At 38.3% G+C, this 22,039-nt stretch overlaps 1 protein-coding gene across 5 annotated transcripts in view; it reads left to right on the top strand.

Annotated features, from left to right (window-relative positions):
- Positions 1-22,039, top strand: part of ELMO1 (engulfment and cell motility 1) — a 303,565-nt gene that overhangs the window by 121,280 nt on the left and 160,246 nt on the right. For all 5 annotated transcript variants that reach the window (XM_059848786.1, XM_059848795.1, XM_059848803.1 and 2 more), the window contains one exon: positions 20,788-20,892. In XM_059848786.1, the coding sequence (XP_059704769.1) occupies positions 20,788-20,892 (105 nt within the window). The remainder of the gene's footprint in view (positions 1-20,787; positions 20,893-22,039) is intronic.

Below are 22,039 nucleotides of genomic sequence, written 5' to 3'. Positions count from 1 at the left end.
AGATGTGGCTCTTAGGGACATAGATTGGTGGTGATCATAGCACCGTTGGAATCAATGGTTTCAGAGGTCTTTTCCAACCTAAATAATTCCATGATTCTAGCTGGAAGAAATAACTACCTGAAGTTTAAGCATGTAGTTTTGCATGACATGGCACCATTAGTATCTAACTTTTAATGATATCTTGGATGAACAGGCATTGCCTAATGGATCTCTGAGAGCCCTGTAAAGCCACTGTAGTTTGTTAGCAATAATATGGACTTGTGAGCACAATAAATCTAAGGTATGACTCTACGGACTCACTTAGAGGGCCTTGTGTTTGGTTTGCTTAAAGTCCTTCAGTCTGTGAGTAGGGGATGCAGAATCTCTTCTACCCTGACTTAGATGAATTGGAGTTCTGGGCTTGCCAACAAAACCCTGTTGGGTAGCCGAGCATGATCTGGCTAAACTGTTGCACACATTTATAGTGACTTATAATGTGTATTTTCCCCCTCTGGAAACAGAGCATGCACATGTACAGTGAATTAATATCTTGATTTATTGCTTACTCTAGGTTAGTTTGCAGTTTTCTTTCTCCTTAGGTAAAATGGTATGCTTCATATCTCCTGTGATCCATTACTGTCCTGTTGGCCTAGCAGAAATACACTGAATATTGTGCAGCAGCCACAGTTACAGACAGAGAGGTTTTCAGCACTCTTGGTGCAAACTGGAGCTTGCTGTGAAGTTTGAGTGCTCTGCCCAGCTCTGTGGCACAGGGCTCAAATCTCCCAAAACCACAAAGGAACTGGGTAGAGCTTTCTGTTTTCTGATAGCTCTTTTCATTACTGATGAATGAGGAAAGAATTACCACAGTGCTGTTGTATCTGTAAGGAGTAATCAAGTAAATAGATGGGAAGGGAGGAACTTGGTATTTTGGGGTTGCAAGCATGATAGCAAAACTAGTGCTTTGAAGGAGCCTTTGAAGCTCAGTGTGAGGGGTTTTTTTGTTGACTCATCCCTCAGCTTCATTACTCCCATTTGAGCTGTTCATTGGGAAGCCTACTGAAAACACTCTGGCAGTTGTCAAGGGTAACTGCAGCACTGTTTACAATTTGATTATGATAGCCTTTCAAAAGGGGATTGGGAGCAAAGTTTAGGGGGGAATGGGAACTGGGATTAAAGCAGTGAAGAAAATGTAGGGAAGCATAGTGGGAGATAAGAAGCAACATGTGATAGTAAGCTGTGAAAGAAGCACCATAGTGAGAGCCCTAATGGGAGACAGGTTATTCTATTAGCAGTATGGTGAGGCAAAGTACAAATAATAAAAATGTCAACAGTGAACTGTGAGGAGAATTATTCTGCTTTTGTACAGAAGCTTTACTTTGAGCTAAGAGTCCAGGTGACACTGCAGGTACAACATTTTTAACAGCTGAAGAGGAGTATTACCTTCCCCACAGGGCTGGGAAAGGGAGCAGGGCCCCTTGTGAAATCTGGCTGCTCATCCTCAGCCTCATACATGGGCAGTGTTCTGACTCCCAGCTGCCTTCACCCCATCTGCTTCTTTTCCATAAAATGTCTTCAGTGTTTCATCAGCTGCAGGTAGAGAGTTGCATTAGCAAACTGATCATGATCTGAACAGTGTGGGGTTTGTCTCCCCTCTGCTTCAGCTGTGAGGCACAAGAAACCTGCCAAACAAGAGTCTGACTTGGAATGCTGTCATCATTCCACTGGTGTTGATGGTCAGGAAGCCAATTTCTTGAGCTGATTAAATATTCATTTCAAGGGAGAGAGTAAAACCATGTCTGGCTATTAAGTTGTTCCTGGACTGCTTCTTCTCCTTCTGTATGGGAAATGCAAGAATTCTGTTTATTTTTCTCAGCCACATCAAAAAGCCTTGCCCCACTACAAATGTAACGTGAAAAAGAGACAAAGTCGAGACATGGTTTCAGAAGCTTACAATGTAGTTTGTAAAACTGCATAGTTAGAAACCTACATTCAGCTAAAGCAACCACAGGACCCTACCAGATGGTTCTGAGGACCAAGTAAAGAGATTTTTAGATGAGACAGTTGTGAGATTTATTGAAATGCTGATGAATGCAACAAAAATGACCCAGTTAGGAGATCTGGGATACATTCTACCCCATTGAATTATTTATTATTTTCTGAGTCAATTGCAAATTAAATAGACTGAATAGTCCCCCTTGTATCTGAGTAAACTTAATTCCTATAATTGAGGTGGAAAATAGTTACAAGAAACCTCATAATCCTGTATATTTTCATCATAATTCTTGAAACAGCACTACTGTCATTGGGATGTTGTAATGAATGTGTTTGTTTATAGGCAGCTGTGAACAAATGATAAGAAACTTAACATATTGCAACTCCAATAAATAAAAATAATCTCATCCTGGAATGGTTTTTCTCAATGGTTTTCAGTGTGTAGAGCTTCTGAGGATTTTTTGTTTGTTTTGTTTTGATTTTCTTCAATTAAATATAAATTATTTGTATAAATGAAAAAAGCCAACATGGAAAGTGAGTGATACCATAATTTTGCTGTGCTATACTGGAATTTGCTAGTGTAGCAAAATTAAATGTGGATTAATGAAGGAGATATGAAATCAGTAAGGAACTCTCTGATAGAAAGTGACAAGTTAAAGGGAAATTGAGAATGGTGGGATATTCTTTAAAAGTCAGGCATGGGCTTGACTTTCAGGATATTTGTGGTGGTGGCCTAAGAAAGTTAACATATGCTGAAGAAATGTGATGGAAGAATCACCGTGTCATTCACAAATTAGATGACCTTTTGGATTACAGAAACTGAAATAATGTCATTTTATGCAATCCTTCAGAGAGCAATGGTGTTCATTTAGGACCCCTGGCAAGAATTTCATCTGCAGGCAAGTATCTTGTCTGTGGGAAAAGATAAGAGAGACTGTGTAATGTAGACACAAAAAAAAGTTGAATGTTTAGCTAGGATTTATTTGGAAAGATATTTTCAGAACATATGAGCTGTTGAGGCCATTTTTTGCATTTCTTAGACATCATTCATATATAGAACCTTATATTATTTCAGTAAACTCTGTAGTGGCTTGTGGGGTGACTGATTGCAGGTTGTGTGCAGAGGGTGAGGCTCCTGCAGTGATGAGGGAGATGTCTTACAAGAGTTGACTTAGAAAGATTGCCTTTTTAGCCAGTCAGCCTGAATGCTGTGGAAATCTCAAGTGTGTGTGCCAATGCTGAGAGGGAGGAGGCCATGTGTAAGGTAAAAGGCAGTGATGGCAATTCCTTTATAGGAGAGAGTTTTAATTGGAATGCTGGGGACGAAATTTGCTACAACTTTAAATGTGGAGATCAATTAATTATAAAAATGTTTATATATTTCACAATGGTAGTGTCAGGAAACAAAGCACATGAGGGCTGTGTGAAAGGGAAAAAACATCAACAACCAATGTTGCTTAGAGCAGTCTGATGTAAGACATGAATAATTAGATGGATGACTTAAATGGCTGCATAGCTGATTTGCTAAACATTGCAAAAACTTTCTAATATGAGGACAAGCAGCACCAGCACTAATAATTTGCAGGATTTGTCCAAAACATTTTGGAAAGAAGCTTCAAAAACAGTTGAGAGTTAGCTAAAGCCTGCCTTAGGCAAAATATAGGCCTCAGGAGCTTCTAAGATTTCTTTCAGGCTTGTATTTTTTCTCTTCTTTATGTCTCAGATGAGCAGCTACTTAGTTTTATCTTAAGCTACTTATCTTTAATCTACTTTATCTTAGGTCTTTTATCTTTATCTTTTTCAAAAATCCCTTGTTGTACAGCACAGTATCCAAGTAGCACTTTGATGATAAGAACTAAGAGTTTTCTCATAGGTTCTTCTGTGGTGTTTCTCATTGCTCAGAATAGTTCATGAGCTGGCTGTCCGCAGTAACCTCCTTGACATCCTGATATATTCCCCAGACGGAGTCCCTTGACTAGGCTGAAAGGAGGTTATTGGGAAAATAATTTGGAATAATGTAATTAATACCTTGTAATCATTACCTGCAAGAGGCACAAACTCAAATGACTCCAGCTTTTAATTGCTGTTCTCTTCAACATACCTAGTAGAGCTCTGGTGTGTGTAATTTCCTTGTGCTCACTTGGGAGCTTCTTTTCCCCCTCTCTCATTTTCATGGCATTCTCTGTGTCCCACCCCTGCCCCAGGATTTCAGAGTGAAAAACTAAGTTTAAGCTTTGGGAAAACATGGGGGAAATGTGTTGTTTTAGTGTTTGTTTTCACTTTTCAAATCTGTTTTTGTTGGCAGCAAATTGAGTTGACTTTGCAGAAGTGAAGTCTGTTTTGCCCATGATGGAACAGTCTCCATCCTTATCTTGGCCAATGAGCTTTTCCATCCTTTTCCTGCCCTTGCTCTGTTGAAAAAGGGAGTAGGTGAGCAGTTGGGTGTGTGCATGGCTGCTGGCCAGGGCTGACACACCACACCTCCTTTCTGTGTTTTGCTAACTCCCTCTTTAGGCTGTTTCTGGGTTTATTCACTGAGCTTTGGTAGTTTGGAGGTTCCCTGTGCTGTGCTATCATGCTTTGTTTTCCAACTTCTTAGCTTCTCTGGCTTTCTCTCTCAATTTCTTTCCCTAGTCTTTGGTTTTGAGTTCCCACTCCCCTTGGGCCCTTTGTTCCATTTTGATATCCAGCTGGATCTACCTCCTTCCAGCGTGTCTGATCGATCATTCATTCATTCATTCATTCATTCATTCATTTATTCATTCTCCCTGAATTTCCGTTTTTACATCCTTGCTCTCTCCTTGTGAGGTGGTTCTCCTCTGGATTTTCCCTAGTGTCCCTCTCTCCACCTCTTCCTCTAACCCTGTTTGTTCTTCCATCAGTATGAAGCCTGCTTAGCCATTTCCAACTTTTGCACTGAAAGTTGTCAGGACTTTCTAAAGGCAGACACAAACTGCATTTCTCTTGTGTTTTATTTTCAGAAATGGATGGACTATGTTTAGTCACATGGACCAAATATTAATCTTTGTCTAAGTGTGAAAATTTCACTTGCCTAATAAATGCTGTCCAAGACATTAAAATCTGGGAACAGCATCTAGAAATGTTGGAAGTGTTGGCCATTTTAGTAATAGTCAGCACAATGAGCCCCACCTCTTAACTGATCTATAGGCAAAATGCTTTTCTTTCTTTTTTTTTTTTTTTTTTTGGTGCCATAAAGTGTGGGGTTCTGACTCAAATAGTTTTACCACAGTTCAAGTATTTTTTTTTCTAAAGATAGGGTGCTACCTTTTGCTTGTCATTCTAGGCTGTGAAATAGTTGCAACCTAGTTTTGAACAATTTAACTTCAATTGTTGATATATTGCAACCTACCATTCATGACAAATTATTTGCCTGAAGATTTGAGTCACAGGTTTACTGGAGATGATGTGTGCGTAATCAAAAAAAAGAAAAAAGTTCAGATTTGCAGTGATAGAAAGTGAGATAAACAATTAGGTTGTTGTGTGATGATCATTCACCCTATGTTATTGACAGGCAGAAAATAAAGAGTCAAAGTGAAGTCATACAGTGAAATGGCAGTGCACAATTCTAGGTAATTTGCATGGTGTGAATGAGTGGTAGTCAATTAAGCAGTAGATTGAGTTGGGCTCTGAAAATTAACACAGGGCAAGACTGGGATGGAGTTGGGATGCCAAACCCTGCAGGAGTATGACCAGTCCCTAAATTCTATGGAGTTACTAATGTCAGCTGGATCTCTGAAGCCTCCTTGTTCCAGCTAGTCATCTGGATTAATGGTACCAGTTTGCCAGGCTAGGTAGGATAAAACTTTCCTAGGAGAGTGGGTGAGAGGGAGATGGACAGAAGCAAACACCATGTGATGCATTTACTTAGCTATTCTTGTTGAAGACCTGAGGATGTTCATCCTTTTTCTTCCTAAAAAAAAGGAAAGCCTGAATATTTGAAGTCTTACAATGTTATGAGTTGTAGGACTGTGAAAGCCCTGAACAGGAAGCTGAGATTTTGTGATTTGAGACTGAAATCTGGAATTGGTCTAAAATGCTGAAAAACTCATCACAAAGATTGTGAGCTGCTGTCTGCAGCTATTTAGTTCTCATCTCCCTGTTATTTCCTTTGGCAGATGATACTCTACCAAAGTGGCGATTGTAGATTTTTATCATTTGGGAAAGCTTTTCAACTATAAAAAAAGCAATGAATCCTTACATTTAGATTTTCCTGTTGGCTTTGGCAGTGGCAGAGGGACATTTTTAGAACAATGCTGCATATGTGCCACACTAGATCTGATCCTTTTAAAATTTAGACCTGATCCTTTTTAAATTTTATATTGATAAGATTTAATCACTCGCTTAATGGTAGAACAGCATGGATGACAGATTGTCTGTACTACTGAAAGCTATTAGTAGTTTTCCATCCACCTCCACTCTTCTTACTCCTACAACCCTCTCTTTCTCTATCTACTATTTCAAAACTTGTGAAATCACTTGTTGCTGTGGAAAAACCCCAACTCTGAACAGATTTTGTTTTGCTGAGCTTTTGTTTTGCCAGACCTTCGGGTCAGTTGCCATATTGCTTTATGTAAATATGGCTCCTTCTAAAGTAAAACCCTTTGTCATTTAGTAGTATTGACTAATAATAAAGCACCTTTCAGCACAGCAAAATCCATGTCTTACAGCGCTCTGCCAGAAAGGAGATTCTTCTCCTCTCCTCTCATTGTAATACATAGTTTTCATAAGATTTGAGTATCCTTTTATTTAGCAGACCTAAATTCACAGATGGTATGTCCAGGTAAAAAAAGCCACCACGTTCTGCCCTTTGCCATTGAAATTCCCCTAATGCTGGACCAGTGGGATAACACAGGACTGTACATTGGATTTCTCCTCTTGTTTTTACCTTTTTGACCACCAGAGGTTGCTCTTCTCTACTCTTTGCGAGCTTCATTCTCCGGTCATTTCGTTTTGAAGCTAAAATCTTTCAGTAGCTATCATATAAGTGAGCCGTTACTGATTTATTCTTCCAGGTAAGGTTTTGAAGATAAAGACTAATCATGCATATTCATTTCTTGGTGTTAAGAAAGAATGTAGTTGTAAATAGTGACTGTCACTGTCAGTATTTGATAATCTTTTAAGTAATGAGACAGAGATGAAGATTCATATGACTGTATTTTCATTCATAAACACTTATTTGGAAATGTTTGAGACAAAACACAGTTCTGTAATTTCTATTTTCACAGAGTAACTTTTACCTGTATAATCCTCTGGCTGTGTACAGGAGTATCACAAGAACATGATATAATTAATCACTGGGAATAACAGCCCAGGACCTCAAGTAATATTGACCTTAAAACAGTGAAAACATCTCAGTTGATGTGAATGTTTGAAATGCTTGTGAATTTTATTAATATTGTGTGTACCATCTTGCTTTCTGCCCTAGCATTCCTGCACTTCTTCTAAGCCTTTTCACTCACAAATTCATGACTTTGACACTCTCACTGTGCTCTGTGCCCTTCTACTTACCCTATCTTTCCACTCCACTCCTGGTTTGCTTTTTTCTCTAAGCCTGCAAGGTGGAGCCAGGGAATGCTCAGGAGAGGCAACATCTTCAGAAAAAAGTGTGTTCCGAAGAGATTTGTTAAATTCAGTTAGTCTTAAGTATTTATAATGCAGCCAAATGCAGCCCATGTTCAAAAGGAATTTCAAACAAGACCAAGTCTTTAGAAGTTTTCCTTGAATAGAATGAGTGGGCTAGGATTTTGACAAACAATTACATAAAAATTGATTTAGATAGAGCAATGTAGTGCTTAATAAAGCATTCCTAAAAATGGTTAAATAATTGCTAAAACTTGCTAAGGCTTTTGCACAGAAAGAAAATGCTAGGTATTCTGTTCTAACACTTAAAATAATTTTAAAGTACCTGAAATTAAAGTTTAAAAATGGAAAGTGACAGACAAGTTGAACTGCAGGTGGCACAACCAGATTTACCAGTAATTGAGATATTTTTCTCAAGTTTCCCTTTGCTTTTGACATCTTGATTTCCTGATGTTTCTGTGAACATTGCTGCTTGATAGATCTCAGGCAGAGCAACCACAAGAAAGGTGCTGAAGGCTGTGTGAGAAAGGTGAGCAAAATACATTAAGTAAAAGTAAAGAAAAAGAGAATGGAAGTGTAAAGATATATAAATAAACTGATGAGGATATTAAAGATGTAACTAATGATTTTATTTGTCTGTACTGGCATTTGGAGGAGCTGCAATCTGCAAGCCAGTTGTTAATTCTACAGTTAATTTTTCCGAATCTATATGGACGTAATTCAGCCTGAAAATTGACTTTTTTAGTTTATTTTTTAAAAGTAAACTTAAAAAGAAGACCAAAACCACAAAGGCTCCATTTCACTAGTTGAAGTCTTCACTTTGCTTGTTGAAAAACAGAGGATTGTTTTAATTTATTAGATGAATCTTTTAGATTGTTTTATAGTATGAAGCTCAATGTGGAAATCCCACAGAAGGTTTTCTAACAGAGTACTTAGATCTTCTCTTTACCACAATACTGAATGTCTGTCAGGACTGTTTTTCTTAAAATTCACCTACCGACAGAAATACTTGGTTTCCTTTCTCTATATGGCATGATATTTTTTGTAGTACATTGGAATCTCATTTTAAAAGAAAGCTGGTAACTGAAGTGTAATATTTGGCAGCAGAGGGCACCAGTATCACACCAGATGTCAGCTGCTCACCAAAGTTTTTCAACAACTCGTTTTCATGAACACAATCTTTTCAGCCTTAGAAATGGTAGAGATAACTGTTCTGGCTGTAAATTTCCATTTCTCAGTTGAATGCCAGCAGATGTTTGATGTTTAGGCTAAGGGGTTACTTAATTTGGCTTGCATGTTATGGTTTATTATACAGTGCACTGTAAATATTTTCCTTTCTGGCACTTACTGGTGAGATATTTTATCCTCCCAAAAATAACAGTTGGTTCCTGTGTTCTGAGTGTTTTTCAGCCTTGTGTAGGTTCTGTGGCAGGGATGCTTTCTTGCAGTCTAGGACTTTTTCGGTTTTGCTTGTTTGTTTGTGGTGGTTTTGTTTGTCTGTTTATTTTTAATCTGACAGGAGTTTTTACAAATCTGTAAAAGACAAGATTTTGTAAATGTAGTTCTAGATCTAATCAGAAAAACTTGCATTTGATGCCAACTCAGAGTATGCTCTGCAAATGTGAGCATTAGCAGCAAATCTTTTTTCAAATCTGTGATGCAAAAATCCAGAAATCCCTCAAGTTTACTCTCATGCTTGGTGCTGTTAGGAGCTCATCAGTGTATGACCTATTGGGATCTTTTCCATAAGCAGACTTTCATAGTTCTAAGCTACTGTTTGCCATAAACAAAGAATTCCATATTTCCATGCCATGGCATGTGTTTGGTGCTAGGCTGGGGAAACGCAGGGCTGTGCTGAAAAGAGGATTCCTGCTGGTAGGATGGAGCACTCCCCGCTGAGGTTTGCAACTCGGCAAAGTTGCACTCCTCACACTGACACTTTGATGTGCTGAGATGTTCAAGTCAGTGTGTGGTGATGGGAGACATCTCCTCTGGTATAACCTGGAGCAGGGCAGGCCCCAGAGCCTGCCACAAATCTCTTCATTGAGCCCCTGGACCACTCCGAGCAGTGCAAGGATGTGGGGGTGGATGCCTGCTAGCACAAGCAGGCGAGCTGCCTGTAGCAGCGTGGGGTTTAGATGATAGATGCTGCTACCTATTTCCTAATAAGCATCTCCTGTGGAAAAGCCACTTGGGTCCAAGCATTCAGGCAAAGCAGTCAAGTCCTCCCACCACACTTGCCATGGCTAGCTCAGTAAAGAGAGGCAGAAGGGCCTTTTGTATGATAAATTCCAGTGAATGTTTATTCCAGCACGCCGAAGGGAAATCAGGGACAAAACATCAAGCCATGTGCTGTGCACAGGGTGAAGTAGGGGTCAGTGGCCAATGTTCTGAGAACACAGGGATGGTGCAAAGGGCAGGGCAAAGGGTGCTGGGCAAAGGGCAGGGCAAAGGGAAGACAGGGCTGGCCACCAGGGATATCACAACGAATGAGGGAACAGGGAAAGGAGAAATCGCTAGAATTTGGGACATATGGGGAAAGGAACTCAGATGGTTGCAAGGCTCCATGGGGGAAGTCTTCTCTTTCAGCCTAGGTGGAGACTCTATGGTGTATTGCTCCAAGGCCAGGCCCCGGGGATTTCCCTGAAGGGTTCAAAGGATTCCACAGTTGCCCTCTGTGTGAGTGAGGGTGCAACCCCCGCCAAGAGAGAAGGGAGATCTCCTCTGGCCACAGGGGCAGATGCTGTTGGGGGACATCACATCTTCTCAGCCAAGTGTGATTGCAGTGTGGAATAATATGCAAGAATGACTAAAAAGCCTGAGAATTATCTGTAAATCCCAAAGACAGTGCAATTCTTCTTCATTGTCAGACTGCTGTCTGCAGATCCTGGGTGCTAACAGAAGAATGCCAGAGAATTACTGCTGTTTGGAAGCATGAGGTTTTAAATGACTTGGACATAACTTGAGGAACTTTTTTCTTATTAAGGAAAATGGGTAATGTTGTAACCAGGAAAGGCAGACCTGATGACATCTATGCTGTAGAGAATTACTAATTTTGTATAAATTTGGTGCCGTTCATCTGAGCTGACACATACAGGATGAGGTCCCTGGGTCAGATACATCTTTATAGTAACCAATAAGAGAGACCACAAAATCCATATGTTAAAGCTGCTGTTGTTGTTTACCATGCAGCTGCATGTGATTTCCTAGGACAACTTGTCTGGAGCTATGGGCATCTAGCAACTTGAACACTGGTAAAATTAATAAACCAGCCTTTTACCAAATGCAGCTGAATTCCTCTTAGCTTTAGTCCTTCCAGAGAAGAACATATTTAAAAGGAAGGAAAAAAAAGTCTTGATGGGCCACTGAGTTTCTTTGACCTTTCAGTATCACTTCAGCAGTGAAGTTAAAACAAACCAGAATTAAATATCTATGATTGTGTGTCTGTGTGGCTCTGTATAGCATCGTTCCTTTTGTGGTTTGATTTTTTAATTATTTATTTCATTATTTTGTGCTTATTATGAGTATTAGTTGAAGGAATTATCCTTTAAATCAGTTTCTTAATGAAGATCGTTGTTTTGAGAAGGGTGGATAAAAGGCTGGTATTTCAGTATTTGTACCTTTCCCCATATTTTTAATTGCAAACTTGTAAAAGAAAAGTATTAAAATCTTTGTGATTTGAAAAAGCATGCTTCTCTTGAAGAAAATCCACTAACAAATGCAAATGTTCTAATTTAAAGTCAGTCACAATGCAGTACTACATTTCTGGTTGGTTTTTTTTCTTTTATATATATACTATTTATGGTTTCACTGAATAGTTTTCTTTGCCATGTGCATCCCAGTTGTGAACTCGTGGGGGCAGGCAAGCTCCATGGATTTGAATGTAGTTGGGCTGAATAATTTGTTTCTTAACAGAAGAATTATTTTCTGACCCCTTCACTAGGAGATGCATGGACCTTGGATGTTTTTCTCTGGATATTATGTACCATGTCTCAGAATTTGCACACACAAAAAAAAGAGAACCATCCCCCACAAAACTGGTCAGATATAATGACATCTCAGTTCTTTTGTTGTGTTGGCTTTGTCTGTTTCACAAGACTTGGCTTAGACAGATGATTCTAGACAAACCCTTGCTCAATATTAAATGATGATAGTTTTGTGAAATGGTATAAATTCAATTTAATGTAATTACAGCAAATATTTTATTTAGGTTTATGAAGTTTTTCACTGTATGCATGCATGTAAACACATATGTGTGTTACTTACATGTGCATATTGCTTTTTTCCTCCTTGTCTCATTCCTCATGGGATGTTTTTGCATGTTGTAGTATTTAAAGGATGGTAAATAGCATAGCACACAAAATAGTTTTATTTTCTTCAGTTACAAAGAGTTACACACATTCTTTTTCAATATGAGGCCTGAGAATAAATTCAAAGACAAGGGAGAAATGCACCTTATTTTAAAATAAATAAATTGGTTATTTTAAAATAAACAATTTATTTCCCCAAATTAAAAACACTTTCATATCTGAATTCTGAATGTTTTGGTAGTTAAATGTAGTCCACTTGTTACACAGCCCCCACATAAAATCATGGAATAGTAGAGATATGTCTTTTTTTAAAAATTACTTATTTTTTTTTAAAAAATCTCCCTACATTTTGGTACAGCTGCATCCTCTTTATGACATTTGTGTGGAGGAGAATGAAGGCAGAGCAGAACAGTACCCAGACATGCAACACATATCAGCATTTTGCAGAGCCCAACTCTAGTCAGAAGATCTTCACATTCCTGGAGAGGGAGGCAAAGAAAAATGGAACTGAAATTCTTTAGTGAATGGATCCAGCAGTTTTTTAATCTTTGTAATTTGTTTTGGGGATTTTTTGGTTGTATATTTTTTTAATTACCTTGCTGTTGAGGACAGACGAGGGTATCCTACAGGATGGACATTGGTTATTGCTGATTTAAGGCAGAATATGAACTCAAAGGTTTTAGGAAGGATTGGTCTTGTATTCCAAACCTGTCCCTGACATCTACAGAGCCTGGCTGCTTTCCTCCAGCAGGGGAAAGGTTTGACTGTAGAGCTGGTAATTTTGTACTTGAGAATGTCCATCCAAAGGTAGCTAAAATATCACATATGTTGATAGCTCCTTTGCTGAAGATTAGTTTTCATCTTATCCTCTGCAATTATTAGAAGCTTGACTTGGTCACAGGTAATAAAATAAGTGTCAGTGGGTGAACCACAGAGCTCCTAAATGATAGCTGGTTTTTTCATCCAGCTCTGTAGGTCCGTATGCCTGACTGCAAATGCCATTCCAGTTCTGTTTTCCAGAGCTCTGGGGCAGAATTTTCCATTTTAAATTTGGACAGCTGTTGTATCTGGCTGCCAAGCAGCCAGTAGATTCACAGGGATGATTCATTTTGAACCGGGGTTTTCTCAGATGTAGGGCTAACTTCTCTCCACTGTATTTGAACTCAACACAGCCTGGGCCTTTCCTTTTGCACATGACAGGGGTTTGAGCCAGCTTGCTTGAAAAGGAAAATCACAGAACCTTTCTACAGAAATATCTAAAGGGAGAGCAGAATCTATCCCAGCCTACTTTGTGATACTTGGCATTGAGTTCAGACTCCTTTCCAAGCTCACTGTTCTCAAAGCAGCACGGATTGTAGAGATGCAGGGATGTCCCCAGCCACCACTGCCATTGGTAGTCATGAAATTCCAAGACAACTGTAATTCACTGCTCAAATGGAGTGGCAATCTTCTTGTTCTGTGGTTGTGCCTACCATAGTACACAAGCATCATATCCTTTTCTGGAGATGATAGTTGCTGCAGCAGGAAGGAGTTCAGAATTTCACTCTTCAGTGATGATGTGGGAAAGAAGCCACTTCAGCACAAAAGTGGCTGCTTTCACAAAAGGGGCCCCCCTGTAGATGCACATCCTCAGGAAATAATCTTCCTCTAATGATTATTTTTACTTGACTGACTTTGATTTTACTTTATTGCTTATAATTTAAGCAATTTTTCTTTAAAAGGAAATACAACTGAAAGTTGTTTCAATTAATGCACCTTAGATTTCAGAAGCAAATATAATGTCAAAAAGTTTAGATAAAACTGCCCAGAGTGTAACTAAAACAATCAAATATATGCTCTCAAAGTAGTCTAAGGCTTAAAAAACTCCAATTCAAGCAGCCCAAGATTTGGCACAATTTGGTTTTGAACTTACCATTTTACTTAATAAAAATGTATAGAGATTCTTCTTTTTTCCTTACTGATAGGCAATGTAGCTCATTTTTTTGGAGCTTATGCTAAAATTTATATGTACACTCATGAACCGTTTTGTATCTTTTCCTTAAGTTTTGTAAAAAATGTCTGTTGAAGAGTTCTGAATTTTTCCTGAATTATGGAGCCATTATGCTTAAACAATGAGTGGAAGTCACAATCTACCTTACTGAACAGGCATTAAATTTTCCCAAACTCAAAAAAAGCTTTTCTTGACAAAATTTCACTTAGGAACCCTAAGTCTAACTAATTGACACATTTGATAGGAGGCACAGAGATATAATTGCTGAGGTAGGTTTTGGGTCTTGTGGGTATGACTTCTGTCTAGTCACAAACATTTAATCTGTGTTTATTTGCAGTGTAGATGGATTAATTTCTTTGGCTTGCTGTTCCCGCTAGCACTGCTCACACTGTTTTCTCACATTACTGTCTTCTTGCTAGCTTGATATTTCTCCTGCTGGGCAGGATGAGAATTAATGCCTTAGTGACTATCTGTGTGGAGAGGGCAAACAGTTTTAATGACATTGGTAAAATTAAAGCAATCATCTCCCAACACATTCCAAAGTCATAAAAAGCCCGTATTTATAACAGTAGTTCTTTTGAGGTTGGGGGTGCTGTGTGCCAGTTCTTCCCAGTGTACTTCATCAGTGTTGTAGTTTAAACAATACAAAAGTGGCTTGCTGGCCAGAAGGTGGGTAATATGTTCCATTGTGATTTTGTAAGAGCTGGAGCTTTCTGAAAAGCTGTAGCTCTTGGTTGCTCTCCAGCAGCCCTGGCTGGAGGGACACCTGTTTCACATTCTTGCAGCTGAGCCTCTAGAAGGTCTCATGGGAAGGGTCCCTAATTCCCTGCAGTGAAAGCCATCTGGATTGGCTCACATCTCATCCAGCAGCCATTTAATCTAAAGTGAACTAACTTTGCCCAAAAAGTCAGGGTAGACAGGGAATATGGCAGGGTCTGGCTGTAAAATGATCTGGTAGTTTCAGTAAATAAACTAGTATGGCTTTTAGTTTTTTGACCCAGTCCCAACTATACCTACAACTGGATGTTAGACTGCTTATTCCATTTTTCTGTAAGATTAGTGGATATGGTGAGATATCTGAAAGTAATTTTCCATGCTGAAAAAGTTTAATTGAAATGACCACATCCCATTGATTCATTCTATATATCCCTGTAAGAGTACATGATGTGTTACTGCTTGATAACTACATTTGCCCAGTAAACATTACTTCAGTAGTAAGAAGACAATAATCTGTGAAGTGCTAAACATGCATCTAACTTTAAAATCTGCCCCTAGTACCTGAAATAAAACCTGAAAAGTGGCTCACAGTTTTTATGCATTGGACAAAATGTGATCATCTGAGTTAAAGCAGTCATTTTGGATTCTTCTAGGCTTTCAAATTATTGGCAGCCTGTAGGGTTTAAGACTTTGGAATCTGAACCATTAGCTCCATTTAACAAAGGCATGTGTAAAATACAAAGAATTATGCAAAAATTTTTTGTCTTGCTTTATAATGTCTAATTTATTCATGATTGAAAATATGTAGTGCTTTTGACATGCCTGTTATGGTCTATTTAGTGGTTTTTAGGTGATTTAATTGCACCTCCTTAACATTCAGATTTTTACAAGTTTTACCACTATAGCATCTTTACACTACTGGGACAGATTTCTGGTGGTGATTTACATAGAACTCTATTGTTCTTTACATTAGATTACATAATAGCTCAATGAGTTAAGGATATGCAGTACTCAAATTATTGCTCTTCTATCTTGTGTCAGGCAAATGATGTGCAGATTGTACTTGACATTTCTTTGCTATTAAAAGGATCGGATTTATATTGGTGAGGTCAAACTTGATCCAGCATGTCTGTTGCTTAACATGTTACCTGGACAGGAACGTGTTTCATTTTTGGAGAATAACCTTTGTAGTCTACTAATATGTATCCCAAAGCTGTCACACCAATAACAACAGAAAAGAAAACCAAACCTCAAAATTTCTACCTTCTAGTAGAAATGGACAAATATTTGCCAAAACACAAAGCTAAAAAGACCTAGAAATGAGTTTAAGGAAAACCACCATCATTGTATGCAGACATAATTTTTAAATCTTCAAGAATATTATATCCAGTAGAAATATATGGGAGTTCTTTATATGTGGTGAAATAATGGGAATGTGATTTAAATGACTTGCACTGAGAGTATCTTAAATTATTTTCTTCATATTCTTTCAAATATATAGCAGTTACTGAGCTTTGGATCCTTCTTACTTGCATTAGAGTGTGGTTTTTTTGTGGTTTTGTTGGTAGATTTTTTTTTTTTTTAGTTCAGGAATCCTCCTGATACATTTTCATTCTAGCACTGAGTTCTGTTGTAAATTAAAAAAATAGGCTTTGGAAGAAAAAAAATCACTTTTGCATATTTAAGTAGCTATCAAGAGAAAAACAAATCTGCTAGTTCTTGCTTTCATTGATTACACAGAGACTGAAAATTCCCAAGTCGCTGTTATATCTCATTAAGTGTGATGATGGAAGTGGTGTACAACATCATCATCTTTTTGAATACAGTGCTGTAAAATAAAAAGACAAAAAATATTTCCTCATGAAGAATTTTAGCTGACTACCTCTTCACAAATGTTGGTTTAATGTAGTATTTTTCCTTATTTGTAATTCTTGTGTAAATGAACAGATGGGAACATTTTGCCTGTAAAACTTCAGGTTTATTTAGGGAAGGGGTAAATGGTGAGTCTCTGTGCTCGTTGATGCTTTTAGCATAAGTTTTTCAATTCATAATTCACATTAAATCTCACTTTAAAAGTTCCCACTCTTCTTGCCCTGAGTTCTGAGGAACAAACATCCACGTTTTTACTACTATGATTTCCCAATTTGACCTGAGAAAGGTTTTGCAGAGGAGCTGTAGAATCAGGTAATTGCTTTACTTCCCAGCCCACAGAACAGTGGGTTAGATTTAAAAGGATGAAGAAAATGAGTAAGCGAGTAATTGAAGATAGAAGAAAGAAATTGCTGTCCCTGGTGTTACCTTGGTAGACAGATTGTTCCTTTTTCTCTTAAAAAAAACAAAACAAAAAAAAAGACCAGTTTTGAGAGGGTTCATTTTAGAAAGACGCCATTAAAACTGGACTCTTGTGACATTTGGAAGTTGTTCTATCATCAGTTCTTTAACAGTCCTGACTCTTCCCTGGAAACTTCTGATGTGTTTTTGTCACGCCACTTACAGAAGTGAGGCATGCAAAACAGGGATTCATATGAGCTGCTTTGGGATTGGGAAAACTATTACTGGGTCTAACACCTGCTCCATACTGCTTTCAGGACAGACTAGCATGATTTGGCAACTGATTTACATGGCTGCTGCACACAGCACCAGTGCAAAATCTGTGATAAGCTGTCAATACCTGTCAAGACAGAAATAAATAATTTGTATGTTAATCACCTAGAAATGCAGGGAAATAAATAGTTTCTGTACTTCAGCGTGTTCACGTGGAAGATACTGTTGTTAGGAATAATGTAAGGCATAAGTGGTCCTTATTCCATTAGCAATTACAGGCAGTACACCCTTGCTGTGAATAGGCACCTCGGTGTGAGGACACGTACCTAGCAGTGAAATCCATACATCCCTCAGAGATTGCTGCCAGGAGTAAGACAATGAAGCCATTCAGGGTCCAGAAGAAAGCTTTACACAGCCAGAACTGCATTAGAATGATAGGTTGTCTGTAATTACTGCACTAGGATTTAGCCAGAATAGCTATCATATTGTGAAACATGCCAAGTTATATTTTTCTGGTTTTTTTTTTTTTTTTTAATAGCATAAGCAGATGTGATTTTGAGTTTTCATCTTATCAAAAGCAATGAACTTTTTTTTTTCCCACAGTATCCTATTGGGTAACAAATTCCTAAATGTTCTGGTATGTTAACATGTAGGGCATAAGAGCATACGCTGCTAAATACCACATAGATGCTGAAGCTGAGAAATGCAAAGATATTACTCAGCCTAGTGGAAAAAAACCCCAAAAATTATCTGAAAAATTGGAAGTAACAAATCTGTTTCATTTGTATTTCTTACTCCTAGCTTTTCATAAAGCAAAAAATGCCATAGATTTTGTACTAAATGGATGCAATAAATACGCCTGAAGTGCTGTGTTCCATATATTTAATAAATTATATTGTAGGTGGGGTGTTTGCCTACTTCTGAATTATTCACTACAGCATTTTAGATAATGTAGCTTTGTATCTCATTTCTAAACCCACTCTCAATAAATTAATATTTCAACCACAAATATTCATCATGTTAAGAAAGGAATGATTTTAGGGGGAGGGAGAAAGAAGGAAGGGAACAAAGTGTCTGACATTCCTTTTGAATTTGAGGAATAATTGAAGGTAATGTATTGTCTCACACATGCCTGAACTGTCTTGTGGATCCTCAGCTATTATCTGCTTCTGTATTTCTACTTATTTAAATCAACAGAGCTGAAGATCAAGCCCTAGTTATACTGGGATCCCACAAGACAGAAACTTTTGAAAAACAGAAACAAACTGAAAATAGCTGGGCTGATAGGCTTGACTTGGAGATAAAGTAAAAGTGATGGAGAGATGATTTTTCTGATTGAACATAGGACTGGTAGTGATGGTAAGAGACAAAATGAGTCATCCTTACTAAATGTCATGAGATTCCTCATGTCCTTGCTGTTTGTTGATTTAGAATGGGATGAAGCAAAAAAACTATTCAAGCAACAGGAGGTCAGGCTTTTTATTTGTGTCCTGCATTTATTTTACCATTGTAAATTCCAGTGAAATAAGTACTAGTATTTTAATAGCTGGAGAAATGTAGCTGGGTCTTGAAACTCTCTGTGCTTGCCAGGTGTTTATCCAAGTGTACCTTACCTGTGCTGAGGTCCATTCAGCCCTATGCTGTAGTTCTACTTCCATAAGTTTTTGTGAAACTTGGTGCTGTAGGGTTCCCTGCTGACTGGTGCTTCCTGTTGTTCCCAGTAGCTTTCCCAAGATAATGGACCTCATGGACCTCATGACACCGTAAAGTATCAAGAGGTGTTCCTAAGGACTTATACTTTGTGGCCAAAATGGAGGTAGTTTCAAATACAGAGAAGGCTCTGTAAGATATTCATGCTGGGTTGGGGGGGGCCATTTCTGTGTCAGTGAGACTCAGCCTCTATTGAAATGCCCTTTTTGAAATGCTTGAAAATTGTAAGTGAAGTTTTCTCCTTCCAGAAGCTGAAGTCTGTAGGGCTTGTGATGTGTGTGAAGCAATTTTGTACTGATTTTAAATGTTCTGAATGATAAATACATCAATGTAGAAAATGAAAGGTTGAGTTGGGGAAATAGCCATGAAAGGCTATTGTCTGTCATTCAGATGAGCAGATGAAAGTGAAAAAAAAAAAATTTAAAGGGGAGTTTTTGAAACTTACAACTCAGTGAGACATTGTTTTCCTTTCCTAAACTACAACTACCCTTCTTAAATACTTATTACATAGATCTTTCTGCATAAAATCCAGGGTTCCAGGCATCCTCTTAATTCCCTAATTAGCCGTGATTGTTTTGCTTGTACACCAGTAGCCCTAATCTGGAAATGTACAACCAACAGGTTCTGCATGCCATCTTCAGAATAATATATTTGTCTACTTTTGAAGTGGCAGCAGGCATCTTAATGTATAAATTTTGCTTTCTAGTCTTTTTAATCTTTTATGTGACTGTGGATTATTGACTGGCTAAAACCAACTTATGAGACATCTGAAGCTAAAATGGGCAAAAAAGTAGAATCACTCACTTCTACCACCTGACAGACTCAACAGAAGGAAAAGTAGTAAAACCCATGCTTTGATCAGTGAAGGGGGTGGATCAGACCCTGAGCACACCGCAGAAATGGAGTAATGGAAGAAACCTGTGCTGAGCTTTGCCAGTTTTCTGGCAGTAAATGCACTTTTAAAGTCCTGTCAGCTGGGTCTTCCAGAACAGAAATGTCATTGCAAAGGAGCTAGGGGTATCTTTCTGCGACAGAATGATGAGTAGAGAAGGAGACATTGCAAAGGTGATAAAAAGAGCTTATCAGAAGGGAGGCATTTTTCGATGGAGGCATATTCTTGGGACTTCTGAGCAGTTTCTTTGGTGCAGCCAGGCAAACTTTCATGTCTAAACCATGAACTACATGAAGTTTATTCAAATGTACATTTTATTCTATCCAGTCAAAAAATCAGCTGAGTTAATGAATATTTTGGGCACCCGTAGTTTTTATGTAGTGTGTGAAACTGAACATCTGCAATATGTATGTGCATGTGGAAGCTAATGAGTTCTAGTTATATATGGTATGTTTATTCATTAATTCCATAGATTAAACTAATAGGTTCAGAATGTAACAAAAAATGTACCTGAATTCCACAAGATGAATCTGTTTATTTTCATATAAAATTTTATCTGAGTCCTTTTCTGTTAAGGAGTCCACAAGATCCAATAGACTTAATACAGCTATTTAGCCTGGTAGGGTTTTTTTTCTTTTTTTTGTGGTTTATTTGCAATAGTTCCATAACAGTTGCATAAATAGGTGTGTTGGTGTCTGTTGGCTCAATTATCTGTATTTTCATGCACTTTTAGTCTGTAGTACCACCTAGGAGTCTATCTCCATGAGTGACGTGGGTGTCTGTGCTTCTAAAGAGTTCAGCCTTTGGAAAACTCCATTCCACAGCTGCAGAAGTGAATTACTGACATGCCAACCTCATAGTGGCTGCATTTGATTGCAGAGTTTTTCCAGGCATGGGCCATTTCCTTATTAAGAGTTTTCTGCTCAGCAAAAAGAGCTCTGTTGCTGAACATTTTTTGACACAGCACACTAACACGCTGCTCACCAACAGTGGGGAACAGATAGCTTTTGTAAAGGTGCTCATTTAGTGATCTTGCTCTTTTTTTGCAGAATCATGTAAACCCAGCAATGGATTTCACTCAGACCCCTCCTGGAATGCTGGCCCTCGACAACATGCTGTACTTTGCTAAACATCACCAGGATGCTTATATTCGGGTAAGGCTTCCTCTTGTGATCTCCAAATGGAGATCTTTGCAGTTGCCTGTTCACAGTAATTATGTCCTGTTTGCAGTTGACTTTGGAGGGGAGAATCAAAATCCTGGTATCATTAATAGCAAACTCTAGGAAGACAAACCATGTGACACTAAAACATGACGTAAGTCTGTAAAAGCTTTGGGAGAAAGCTGCACAGTGTCTTGTCTGTCATTGCTGAGTCAAGTATTCTATTCTATTGCTGAGTCAAATATTCAGATATTACTTTTTGCAAGTACTCCTTTTTGCTTAGGCCTGCAAAGACAAGAGAAATGAACCTGTGCTTTTGTCAGATGCATAATGGATGACCATAAACTCAGAAAGGAGTAATTATGCAGAAATGTCTGCCCTGCTCCAGGTCTACCAAAAACTGACAGTATTTTTTTGTGGAAAGGAGGATTTGAAGATCAAGTGCTTTGAGAGGTGACCGAATTGGCAGGGTACTGAGAGTTAAGATGCTTCCATTAAAACTACTGCTGTAGGAGAGGTCATGCTGGGAGTAAAATATGTACAAAGCATCAGGATTTACTTGTGTAACCCATTCCTGCCCCCTGCCCTCTCCACCTCCTACATTATTTCAAGGTTATTTCAAAGGTAGTTAGAGGAGGTTATGTGTTGCATCCCTACAAGAAGAGGCATACAGCTGAATAATTCCTGCCTCTGAAGAGAACAACTTTTCCTGAACTTCATTGAAATAAAGTGCTTGCCAAGCATAAAACAAGCAAGCACAGATAGGGAGGACAGTCACGAAAGTCAGTGTCTGGAGTTCATAGGGATGGTTTAATTCCCCAACAAAAATGCTCATGCAAACTAGGTTAAAGAAGGTTGTGTATAACAAGAAAACAGTAGACACACTAATAATTTCCACTAAAATTCAAGAGTGATCTTTTAATATATGTTATCATCTGTTTTCTGTTTGAAGTAAATTGGTGTCAAAGCTCTAATAGGTTTGCAAAGGGCCTCATGATATGTATGGACGTAATACCAGATTATGAGATTGTAGGATTTGCTCCTTAAATGGATCTTTCTCCTCTGTCTGAATCTAGCAATAACTCTTTAAAAAAACACTGTGATAGTATGCAATACAATAGTATTTATCAACCCTTATAAA

Source organism: Haemorhous mexicanus, chromosome 1, assembly GCF_027477595.1.
Source record: "Haemorhous mexicanus isolate bHaeMex1 chromosome 1, bHaeMex1.pri, whole genome shotgun sequence".
Lineage (NCBI taxonomy): Eukaryota > Metazoa > Chordata > Aves > Passeriformes > Fringillidae > Haemorhous > Haemorhous mexicanus.
The sequence above is the reverse complement of the archived record's forward strand: the minus strand, read 5'-3'. Positions and strand labels throughout refer to the sequence as shown.